The 12,601-nt window shown below is 38.5% G+C and overlaps 1 protein-coding gene across 1 annotated transcript in view; it reads left to right on the forward strand.

Moving 5' to 3' along the window:
• The window catches only part of GRAMD1A (GRAM domain containing 1A), a 312,874-nt gene that overhangs the window by 160,761 nt on the left and 139,512 nt on the right, over positions 1–12,601 (forward strand). The window contains exon 8 of the mRNA XM_053691281.1: positions 5,774–5,889. Coding sequence (XP_053547256.1) covers positions 5,774–5,889 — 116 coding nt within the window. The remainder of the gene's footprint in view (positions 1–5,773; positions 5,890–12,601) is intronic.

Genomic DNA, 12,601 nt, shown 5'->3' on the forward strand with positions numbered 1-12,601 from the left:
ATTCCGGCAATCTCTTTTCTAATTCTGTTACCCAAGGCTGTTGACTGCTCATGCACGCAATTGTCCATTGATATTAAATCTTTTGTTTGTACCGTACATTTGCACATAGTGCTGTAAAATATTCTCTTTACACATTCCCTCACAATACAAATGGATGTTTAATGTGACTATTTTACAGCACTATGTGCAAATCTATGGTGCAAACAAAAGATTTAATGTTAATGGCCTGTTGCGCGCATGAGTAGTGAACAGTCTTGGGTAACAGAATTAGAAAGACGATGTCATTTTTCAACAGAACACCGGCTCCAGGCTGCTTCCGAGATCCTTGCACCGGAAGTGCAACAAAAGGTCAAACTGCCTACAGCTCAGAGTGCCTTTTCTGCGGTGGATTAAGCCGCACAATCAACTGTAGAGCACACAAAACAAACTGTTATTGAAGACACACTAAAAGAGATCAAGACAGACAGCCCAGCGTCTAAGTCATCAGAAGTCAGGCGCGTTTCGCACTCCCCTGGTGGCGCTTAATCGTAGACTCAATGATTAAGCAACACCAGGGGGCGCGAAACGCATCAGACTTCCAATGACTTAGACTCTGCCTGTGTCTGTATTGATCACTTTTCATTTTTCTTCCATAAAATTATTTTTTATTTTTTGCACTTCTTGTAGTGCTTTGTTTTGTGTGCTCTAAATGCAGTCAGCTCCTGGCCCCTGTTTCCACAATCAGAATATTGGGAGGTTTGGTTATATTTTTATATTTTAGCATTCAGGTCGCAAGTGGGTCTATTACTGGTTTTCCTTAGGAAAAAAACTAATAAAATAAATGTAACAAGCACCTAGGAAGAATCCTTTATTTGCCCCAGTGGTAAATCTTGCCTTTGTATATGCATAACAAGCTGTTTTGTGACCTCTGGCTGTCATGTAGTTTTACTGTTGCTTGGTGTTGCATTTGATCTTTGAGATCTTTGAGAATGTGCAGTCGCTGACATTTTGGGCTAGATTATAAGTGGAGCGCTGGATTATTGCGATCCTGCAAATGGGAATAATTATCCAGGCATTACAAGTGACTGGTTATTGCTACTGCGAGCTCGCGGTAGCAATTAGCGCTCAGAAAATTAACCAAAGATGATATCTCTGGTTAAAAGTAGCATTTTTTCAAATTAAAAACAACTGCCCTTAGGGTTAGAAAAAACGGTACTGAAAAGTGCCTTTACATTGCGGTCTGTCTGAATATACACATATTAACACATAAATATATATGTATATAGTTATATGCATATATATTTACTAACTGCTGCCCATCGCTGTGCTACTTACCTCTTTGATGTCTGTGACGGCATTGGAACGAGGCTACCATAGGAGCCTATGGAAGCGCACTCTCATGAGCGCAATGCTTCCCAGCAATTGCTGTAAACTTGTAATACCAGCTCATATTAGCGTGCATTAGTGTTACAAAGTGGAGCTGTTAAAAAAGAATCTCACACTTTATTTTGGGGGCATTTTTTAAATTAATCAAAGGTCTGACCTCTGATTAATCTTCGGAGTGCAAATTGCTACCGCAAGCTTGCAGTAGCATTAACCAGACAATTGTAATGGCTGGCTATTTAATGTGCGCCCATAAACAAATGAATTTGCCCGTTTACAGGCGCACGTTAGATTAGCGCTCCACTTGTAATGTAGCCCTATGTTGGGAAAAGCCCTCGGGAAGTTTATCCTCATCTCTCCCGGGGTATTAGTGTCTGTGATGCAGAACAGTAACCAGTCCGGGAAAAGAAAACAGCATAATTACCTGAGATCATTAGTGGATTTGTGTCTTTCGGCGCTTTCAACTCCTGTACTTGATCACATTAAATCAGTCAGGAATATCTGCTGAGTCATTAGGTTAAAGGGACATTTAACGTGATAATCCAAAACAGTGACACTGCAACATGCTACATAGTGATCAGTGCAGGAGATAATTTGTGTCTGTCTGCCAGTCTCTGACCACAGCTGGGGAGATAGGATATTTGAAACTTCAAGCAGTGTATTCCTGGGGTGCTAACACATTTACATTTTTAGTTGTTTTTACACATCTATTTTGTATACAAAGCTTAATTTATTTTATATATATATATACAGTATATAATATGAATTTACAGTACATTTAAAGGGATATTAACATAAAAATTAAGCGTTCATGGTTCACAAAAACTCACTATTAGTGCCCCCCTCCTTACCAAGCACAAACAGCCCCACATGAAGACGATAATACAAAATACAATTTCAAATTGAATATTTTATTTTAGCAATCCCCCAAACTGTTAAATAAAATCCTACTAAGATGTTTAGTGTCACATAGATGTGAATTACTCTTATGCACACAGGAAATAATGCAGAGGACGCTCTCTGGTTGTTGTCTGCACTGAAGGAGTTAAAGGAACACACTGTGGCTGTGGAATACGTTTATTTTAGACTCATAAAACCTAGTTACACATTGTTCTTATTACTTTTTTACTATTTGCATGCGTGCCAGTCACTTTCATTCATTATCTGATAACTTTCCTATGCAGTTAGGCAATTTAATCTATTAGTAGATAAGCAAAAGCTTATTAACTACAATATCCTATATTTCAGCCTGTTTGAAATCCAATATCTATAGAAACAATAACTTATGTTTCTCAGTTTGTTCACTAAATATAATTAAACATTTTGTAGTAGAATCCTAACGTGTTTAACACCTTCCTGACGGGTCTTATTTGTCTACATCAGAACAAATTTCCAATGTAAACAAATAAGTAAAAATAAATCACGCGATCATTCATACGATCGCATTATTTCAGTGATAGGATCCGGTCAGGGGGGAGTGCCTATGATAATAGGCACACCTTCCAGTCCGCAATTCCATTTAGGAAGCGCCTATGGCTTCAGGACAGCCGTTCCATGCTGTTCTAACGGCGCTAAAGCCCAGCGCAATTAGGACAGCATGGAACGTCCTAACGGCACGAAAGGGTTAAAGGGAGAGTAAAGTCCAAATTAAGCTTTCATGATTTAGATAGATAATGTGATTTAAAACGACTTTACAATTTACTTCTATTGTCAAATTTGCTTTGTTCCTTTGATATCCTTTGTTGAAGAGTAAAGCTATTTAGACTTACAGGAACTTAGGAGCGTGCATATCTCTATAGCAGTTTATGGCAGCAGTGTTTGCAACTATAAGTAGCATTGCTAGAAACAATGTTGCAAACACTCATGCTAGATGGCTAGAAACGTGCACACTCCTGAGCTCGTCTAAGATTACTCTTTAACTAAGGATACCAAGAGAACTTCTCAAAATTGATAATAGAAGTAAATTGGAAAGTTGTTTTGCCAGGGTATAAAGAAAGGAATTTACCTGGTATGTATATAATCCAGCCTGAGCACTGCCAGATATATGTGATCTACAAAGGGAGCTTGTATATCAGATCTAAGACAGGTGAATCTAATATAGAGACAGGTGTGTGCTGCCATCTGGTGGAGAGTTAGCAACAAGCTGCAGTTAAACCTATAATGCAGTTAAAAAATTTTCTATAGCTTTATAAAAGAGGCTTACAATAACTCATAGGGTTTCGACTGCTGTTGTAAACTGTGTAATCATAGGAACAAGTATCTCAATTAAAGTCTATCAAGATGTTTTATGTTAACACCAGCTTACACGCAGTTAACAGCAGCAATAGAACTAAAGTTGCCACCTCGTTTTTCTGGATACTTATGAGTTACACATGTTGCAGGGTGTGCAGGGAGAAACATGAATAGTGCGGTCCAGGGTCACTATTTTTATGCTGTCCAGCACCACAATGCTTGTTTCGCTCTGCACACCCTGCAGCATGTGTAACTCATAAGTGTCCAGAAACACATGACCAAGGTGGCAACCCTAGCTAGAACCCAGGCCATAGACTCTTATGTCCCAAAGATCCCTGCACTGGTGAGATTATCTAACAAGTCTTATTAGTACTGCTGGGACTCTCAAATCATTTTATAAAGGCAAATGTTGATTTAGAGCTATGTATCTTGCTATTCCCGTTTCAGAGTGAGAAGGAGAAACACCTGTATCATAATATAATGCACAAAAAAGCTCCCAAAGATTGTGCGCCATTTCTCTCCCTGCCAGTGATTATTAGGCCCTTATACAGAAGTATTCGCCGGTAATGTTTATTAAAACCTACAATCTACAGGTTAACACATCATTAATGTCATGGAGAACTCTGTGATAGACAACACCAGGTTACTTTTTAAATTGCTTCTGTTAAAGTGACAAAAAGAAAATGCTCTAATATGTTAGATTATTAGATTATTTTATCATTGCGGTATTGCTTGCCTATAGCTATGTGTTTAAAGGGATATGAAACCCCAATTTTTTCTTTCATGACTCAGATAGGGCATGTCATTTTAAACAACTTTCCAATTTACTTTTATCATCAAATTTGCTTTGTTCTTTTGGTGTTCTTTGTTAAAAGCTAAACCTAAGTAGGCTAATTTCTAAGCCCTTGGAGGCAGCCTCTTATCTCAGTGCATTTTGACAATTTTTCACAGCTAGAGAGCATTAGCTCATTTGTGCCATATAGATAACATTGTACTCATGCACGTGGAGTCACCTAGGAGTCAGCACTGATTGGCTAAAATGCAAGTCTGTCAAAAGAACTAAACTAAGGAGGCAGTCTGCAGAGGCTTAGATACAAAGTAATCACAGAGGTAAACAGTATGGGGCCGATTTATCAAGTTCCGTATGGAGCTTGATGCCCCTTGTTTCCGCGAGCCTTCATGCTCGCCGGAAACAGAAGTTATGAAGCAGCGGTCTCAAGACCACTACTCCATAATTTGTCCGCCTGCTCTGAGTCCGCGTACAGAAATCAACCCGATCGAATACGATCAGGTTAATTGACACCCCATGCTAGCGGCCGATTGCCCGCAAATCTGCAGGGGGCGGCATTGCAATGATAAATGCCGACAGCGTATGCAGCGCTACATTGTATAATGTCTGCTCGCACTTGCATAAATATACCCCTATAACTGTGTTGGTTATGCAAAACTAGGGAATGGATAATAAAGGGATTATCTATCTTTTTAAACAATAAAAATTCTGGAGTAGACTGTCCCTTTAAGCAACTTTCTAATTTACTTTTATTATCAATTTTTCTTCGTTCTCTTGTAATCTTAATTTGAAAAACAGGAATGTAAGCTTAGGAGCAGGGCCATTTTTGGTACAGCACTTGGGTAGCGCTTGCTGATTGGTAGCCGCACACATCTGGTGAGCCAATGAAAACAGATAATAAGCATACCTAGGTAGTCTCAGGATCATCAATGCACTACTGGGAGTTAGCTGGCGATTGGTGGCTGCATATATATACCAGTTTTCATTGGTTTATCCAATGTTTTCTGCTAGCTCACAGTTGTACATTGCTGCTCCTTCCACAAAGGATACCAAGAGAATGAAGCAAATCTGATAATAGAATAACATTAGAAAGTTGATTAACATGCTATGTTCTGCCTGAACCATGAAAGAAGAATGGTTTTTATTTCCCTTTTAATGCACTGCTGCACATTTCAGATACCACCTATGCACTCTACATCTTAGCTGCCTTTTTGGTGGGAAGATATTCTCCAAATCTGACAAGAACATCTTGGTTTATTGAAAATAGGAATCTGTATATAGAACAAAAAGACTGGGATACGTTACGTTTTCTTTTTTATAAAACAGAGACACAAATAACAAAGTGTATAGATAAATGGTTATATTGCTAATCTATCTTGTTGTTGGTAGACTCTGTCGCCGCGGGAGCTGTGGCACATTGTGCACCAGTGTTATGGCACCGAGCTCGGACTAACCAGTGAAGATGACGATTATGTGTCACCTCGTGAGCTCCTGAATGGCCTGGGGTAAGTGTTTCCAAAATGACATCCGTGTCTCATTACCTCACCAGATATTGGTACAGAGAGGTGCACATTGTTGGCTATGAGAGGACGTAGTTTAGATACAAATGGAAAGATCACTTTATTCTACTGAAGAGTTCTGATCACATGATAATAATGACAATATTGTCAGCGACTGTGCTAGACATATTTTTAAAGGACATTCTGGTGAAAAAATTCCATTAGAACATTTGATCTCTAAACAACTTACTTTCTTTTACTATGGGCTAGATTACAAGTGGAGCGCAAGCTTGCGTTATTAATTCGCGCTCTGAAAGTTAACCAGAGCTCAGATTATATTTTTTAATACTATCTATTAAAAGGGTTGATAAAATGTTGCAAAATATGATAATCTGTTTGCAAAACTTATATTATTACTAGGAGATTACACTATGGTTCAAATCCACAAATCCATTTTTCGCTACTTTGTTTTTGTTCCTTGTGTTCTTCTAAAGTATAAATATGAAGGAAAGCTTACACAGACATTGTAGTCATTTAGATAGAGCATACACTTTAGAAACATCTTTCCAATTTACCTGTTATCCAGTCTACCTTTTTCTTTTGGTGTCGTTTGTTAAAGCAACTTTCCATGAGAGAATACACAGGTGGGCTCAAGAGCGTGCACGTGTCTATACCACTACGGTGTTCCACACAGAAAATTTTGCCAGCATTATAAAGTAGCCGGGGGGAGGCAGTGTAATACTCAGTCAAATTATTCTATTTTCTGCTATCCAAAGCATAAAATAATTGCATCATTTAATATAAATTATTTTAATGGTAATTTGAGCAATAAACATTGAAACTTTTTAATATTTGCCAATTTTAGCTTACTTTTTGTCTAAAATTTTAGGACTCGCTTCCATTGAGCCATTCAAATGGAGCCGTAAACTACTGAAGTGGCCAACAACTAAGAGTAGCTTAGGGCTCCATTTTAGTACCAGGTTTGAAGTGAAAAAGGTGTAAGTTAACGTTGTGTTGACGCTTCCATCCAATGTCAGATTTCTCAAAAATCGTGCCATAACAAGTTGTTTCTATGGTAACCAAGAGAATGTCCAGACATCAGCACCAATATAGTTACAAAATGTCTTTATTTCATAAAGACAAAAGACATCAAATCCACAACGTTTTGGTCAGAATGACCTTAATCATGTGGTATACAAAATATGCAAACAACAGACATTTTGGCCCCAATTTATCAAGGTCTGTCGGACCTGATCCGACAGTGCGGATCAGGTCCGACAGACCTCGCTGAATATGCGAGCGATACGCTCGCCGTATTCAGCATTGTACTAGCAGCTCACAAGAGCTGCTGGTGCAACGCCGCCCCCAGCTCACAAGAGCTGCTGGTGCAACGCCGCCCCCTGCAGACTCGCGGCCAATCGGCCGCCAGCAGGGGGGTGTCAATCAACCCGATCGTACTCAGAGCAGGCGGACAGGTTATGGAGCACTGGTCTTTGTGACCGCTGCTTCATAACTGCTGTTTCTGGCGAGTCTGAAGACTCGCCAGAAACGGGCCGTCAAGCTCCTTACGGAGCTTGTTAAATAGAGGCCTTTATATCCAACATGGGTGGGGCTACCTAATAGACACAGGTAAAATTAACCTTTAGTTTTCCATGTCTCTCTGTGAGCATACAGAGCTCCCCCTAGTGTTAAATTCTGTCTCCTCTAAATATACACTACATTACTAAACACACTTAAAATTATCACTATATACATTTCTATCAATCAAAGTACAGGTTAAGAGAAGTCTTTTACATTTTATCAAACAATATTCACATATAAACCATATTCAAACAATAGATCTAATTTCAAGGATTTTATTTTTCAGAAATTCCATTCGATCTCCTTATTCATTCCCATTGGACACAGACTTTGCAATTTATATATCCAAAATGCCTCTCTGGCTTTGAGTAATTTGACTCTATCGCCACCTCTCCTAGGTCTTTTAATATGGTCTATGATTTGAAACCTAAGTTGCGATATATTATGCCCAGATTCTGTAAAATTATTTGCTACTGGTGCAGATTTGTCCTTGGTTCTAATATTAGACTTATGTTCGTTCATTCGGTCTCTAATCCTACATGTGGATTCTACAATATGAATTCTAGAGCAAGGACATTTGATAAGATAAATTGCAAAGTCCGTATTACACCTGTAATATCCTTTGATTTTAAACTTTTTACCCGTTAAAGGATGTACAAAGGAATCACCGCAACATCCCAGGCAGGGGAAGCAACCCATCTTTGGTGTATGTAAATATGTCTGCTTAAGATCCCTTGTAGGGCCAATGTCTGCCCTCACAATAGTGTCCTTTATGTTCTTCTCTTATAAGCAGACATAGGTACATCCCCAAATTCATCTATTCGTGGATTCAAATTCTTCATTACAATGTTTGTGGATAATTTTTGTTATTTTTTTACTCAATGGGTTAAATTCTGATACAAAGACTAACTGTTTCAATGTATTCGTCTTAATATCCCTTCTATCTCCCTTCAATAAAGACTCTCTAGATATTCCCTGTACTTCCTTGATTTGTTGCTCTATTAAAGGCTTTGGGACCTATCTATCAATCTCCGAATGGAGCTTGATGCCCCGTGTTTCTGGCGAACCTGCAATTATGAAGCAGCGGTCACAAAGACTGCTGCTCCATAACCTGTCCGCCTTCTCTGAGCAGGCGGACAGACATCGCCGGAATTCAATCCAATCGAGTACGATCGGGTTGATTGACACCCCCCTGATTGGCCGCGAGTCTGCAGGGGGCGGCGTTGCACCAGCAGCTCTTGTGAGCTGCTGGTGTAATGCTGAATACGGATAGCGTATTGCTCTCCGTATTCAGCGAGGTCTGGCGGACCTGATCCGCACTGTCGGATCAGGTCCGCCAGACCTTGTTAAATAGAGGCCTTTGGGTAACCTCTCTCCACTTCATGACTTTGTGGGTGATCTTAATTTAAGTACTAGACATATTTAATTTGAAGCTGACATTTACACCTAGATTACAAGTTTTGCGCTATAGAGGGTAGTTAACGAGCGCAACAAAAGTTGCGTTATTTCACCCTCCATAGCGCTGCAATTACGAGTTTTGAAAAAGCCGCCTTTTGCGTGCGATATGGTTGCGTTGAGCTCCATACTGCACAAAATACAAGCGCTGCTTTGACGTGCTCGTGCACGCTTTCCCCGTAGACATCATTGAGGAGAGAGTGTTAGGAAAAAAAACTAACACCTGTGATCGCAGAATGAAAAGCTCTGTAACGCAGCCCCATTGATGTATATGTGGGTGAAAAAGTTAAGTTTAAACCTAACACCCTAACATAAACCCCACGTCTAAACACCCCTAATCTGCTTCCTCCGACATCGCTGACACCTACATAAAGTTATTAACCCCTAATCTGCCGCTCCCGATATTACCGCCACAGAAATAAATTTACTAACCCCTAATCTGCTGCACCCGATATCGCCGCCACTATAATAAAGTTATTAACCCCTATTCCCTCACACCCCAACATCGCCCACACTATAATAAAGATATTAACCCCTTTTCCGCCACTCCCCGACATCGCTGCCACTAAATAAAGTTATTAACCCCTAAACCTCTGGCCTCCCACATCACTACCACTAAATAAACCTATTAACCCCTAAACCGCCAGCCCCCCACATCGCAACAACCTAAATTAAACTATATTAACCGCTAACCCTAACTGTAACCCTAAATCTAACCGTAATCCTAAACCTAACACCCCCTAACTTTAACATAATTAAAATAGAGCTAAATTAAAGTTACAATTATTAACTAAATAATACCTATTTAAAACTAAATACGTACTTACCTGTGAAATAAAACCTAAGCTAGCTACAATATAACTAATAGTTATATTTTAGCTAGCTTAGGTTTTATTTTAACTTCACAGGTAAGTTTGTATTTATTTTAGCTAGGTAGACTAGTTAGTAAATAGTTATTAACTATTTACTAACTACCTAGTTAAAATAAACACAAACTTTCCTGTGAAATAAAACCTAAGCTGCCTTACACTAAAACCTAACATACAAAAAATAAAAAAAAAACACCCCAAACTAAAAATGCCTAATCTATAATAAACTACCAAGGGCCCTTAAAAGGGCATTTTGTAGGGCATTGCCCTAAAGAAATCAGCTCTTTTTCTATAAAAGAAAAACAAACACCCCCTAACAGTATACAATCCCCCACTCCCCAAACCCACAAAATAAAAATAAAGTAAAACATAATTTACCCATTGCCCTGAAAAGGGCATTTGTATGGGCATTGCCCATAAAAGGGCATTCAGCTCTTTTGCTGCCCATTAAAAATAAAAAAATGACTATTCTAAAAAAAAAGAATCCACCCAAAAAAGAAAAAAAAACATTACACAAAATAACAAACTAATTATCCAAAATAATAAAATGTATTCCTATTCTAATACCCCGTTTTAAAAAAAACAACCCCAAAATAAAAGAACCCTAATCTTTAATAAACTACCATGAAGTGGACCTCCACGTTGGATCGATGGACCTTCGCCTGGACCTCCGCCACTGCGCATCGACCGCTCCGCCTATGCAGGGATGAAGAAGATGCCTGTCCCGTGATAGATGAAGATGGAGCCGCTTGGATGAAGATGGAGCTTCTGGGATGAAGATCGTTCAAGCCAGACTTCAGCAACTGTGAGTACCTAAAGAGGGGTTAGTGTTAGGTTTTTTAAAGGTTTTTTTGGGTGTTTTTTTTTTAGATTAGGGTTTGGGCTTCTCTTAAGAGCTGAATGCCCTTTTAAGGGCAATGCCCATACAAATGCTCTTTTCAGGGCAATGGGAAGCTTAGTTTTTTTTTAGAGTTAGGTTTTTTATTTTGGGGGGTTGGTTGGGTGGTGGGTTTTACTGTGAGGGGGTCTTTGTATTTTTTTTTACAGGTAAAAGAGCTGATTTCTTTAGGGCAGTGCCCTACAAAAGGCCCTTTTAAGGGCTATTGGTAGTTTATTGTAGGCTAGGGTTTTTTATTTTGATTGGACTATTAGATTAGGTGTAATTGTTTTTATTTTGGATAATTTTATTTGTTATTTTTTGTAATTTAGTATTTTTTAATTTTTTGTAATTTAGTATTTTTAATTTTTTTGTAATTTAGTATTTTTTAATTTTTTTAACTGTAGATTAAATTTTTTTAGTAGGGTTAGGTTTTTTTAATGTGTCATTTAATTAATTTAATTTGTGGTTATTTTATTTTAGTAAAATAGTAATGTTAGTTTAATTAATAGTTTAAACTTATTTTTTTTAATTTCACAGCTAAGTTTTTATTTATTTTACGATAGGGATCTTGTAATTTTAATTTAAAGTTAAGGGGTTGTTAGGTTTAGGGGTTAATAGTTTAATTTAGTTTTTTGCAATGTGGGGCTGGGGGTTTAGGAGTCAATAGGTTTATTTAGTTGTAGTGAGGTGGGAGGCCAGAGGTTTAGGGGTTTTTAACTTTATTTAGTAGCAGCGATGTCGGGGAGCAGCGGAATAGGGGTTAATATATTTATTATAGTGTTGGCAATGTTGCGGTGCAGGGGAATAGGGGTTAATAACTTTAGTATAGAGGCAACGATGTCGGGGAGTGGCAGAATAGGGGTTAATACATTTTACTAGTGGCGGCGATGTTGGGAGCAGCAGATTAGGGGTTAATAACTTTAAAATAGTGTTTGCAATGCAGGAGGGCATCGGTTTAGGGGTTAATAAGTAGTTTATCTGTGTTAGTGTACTTTGTAACACTTTAGTTATGAGTTTTATGTAACAGTTTTGTTGCGTAAAACTCATAACTACTGGTCTCAGATGGCGGTACGGATCGTGTCGGTATAGGCTGCAACGCAAGTTTTTTAGCCTCGCCGCAAAACTCGTAATGGCAGCGCTATGGGAATCCCATTAAAAAACTTTTTTTTTTGAGTGCGGGACTGACGTTGCGTTACAGGCGAAAAGGCTTGCGGTACAGCTATACCGACAAGACTCGTAATGGCTGCGTTGCTGTTTTAACGCTGAAATTATAATTTTTTTCAGCGTTAAAACACAAACGCACAACTCTTAATCTACCTAAAAGTGAGGAAAAAAAATGATTTTTTGGATACCACAGTCATTAAGAGGGGAACAGATTAAGGGCTAGATTTATCAAAGTCATTCTCCTATAATCACTCTCAAAATAACTCATACGCACTGATCCCCATATTTAGTAAACTACTGTGCGCCTTTAATTGCACAAATCTGAAATAAATCTGTTCGCCTTCGTCTAGGCGCATGGCGCGCTCCCGACAGTGCTAATACACATTGCTTACAGACATAATTTTAGATGCAGACATAGAAATACGACTTGTTTGGAATTCATCATTGCTTTGCGCTGATAGGGAACTGATATTTCGGCTTCAATTGCGTGTTGTATATTTCGCCATACAGACTGAGGCGAACACCATTATAATACATGCTTTTACATCTTGTGATGCAGTACTTTCTTCTTTTAACTAATTTTTCAAAGGCTCAGCGACAAAAAGAGACTGTTATTGCAAGAAATTTGCGCTTCCACGGGCGCATATGGGTACCAACAGTTTTATATATATATATCGATATATTGATATATTTATTTTTGTGATCTTCAATTATCAACATATGGCAAAAACAGCACAGAAACATTATATAATATATATAAGCTAAATAG

The sequence above is a fragment of the Bombina bombina genome, chromosome 8 (assembly GCF_027579735.1).
Source record: "Bombina bombina isolate aBomBom1 chromosome 8, aBomBom1.pri, whole genome shotgun sequence".
In the NCBI taxonomy this organism is placed as follows: domain Eukaryota; kingdom Metazoa; phylum Chordata; class Amphibia; order Anura; family Bombinatoridae; genus Bombina; species Bombina bombina.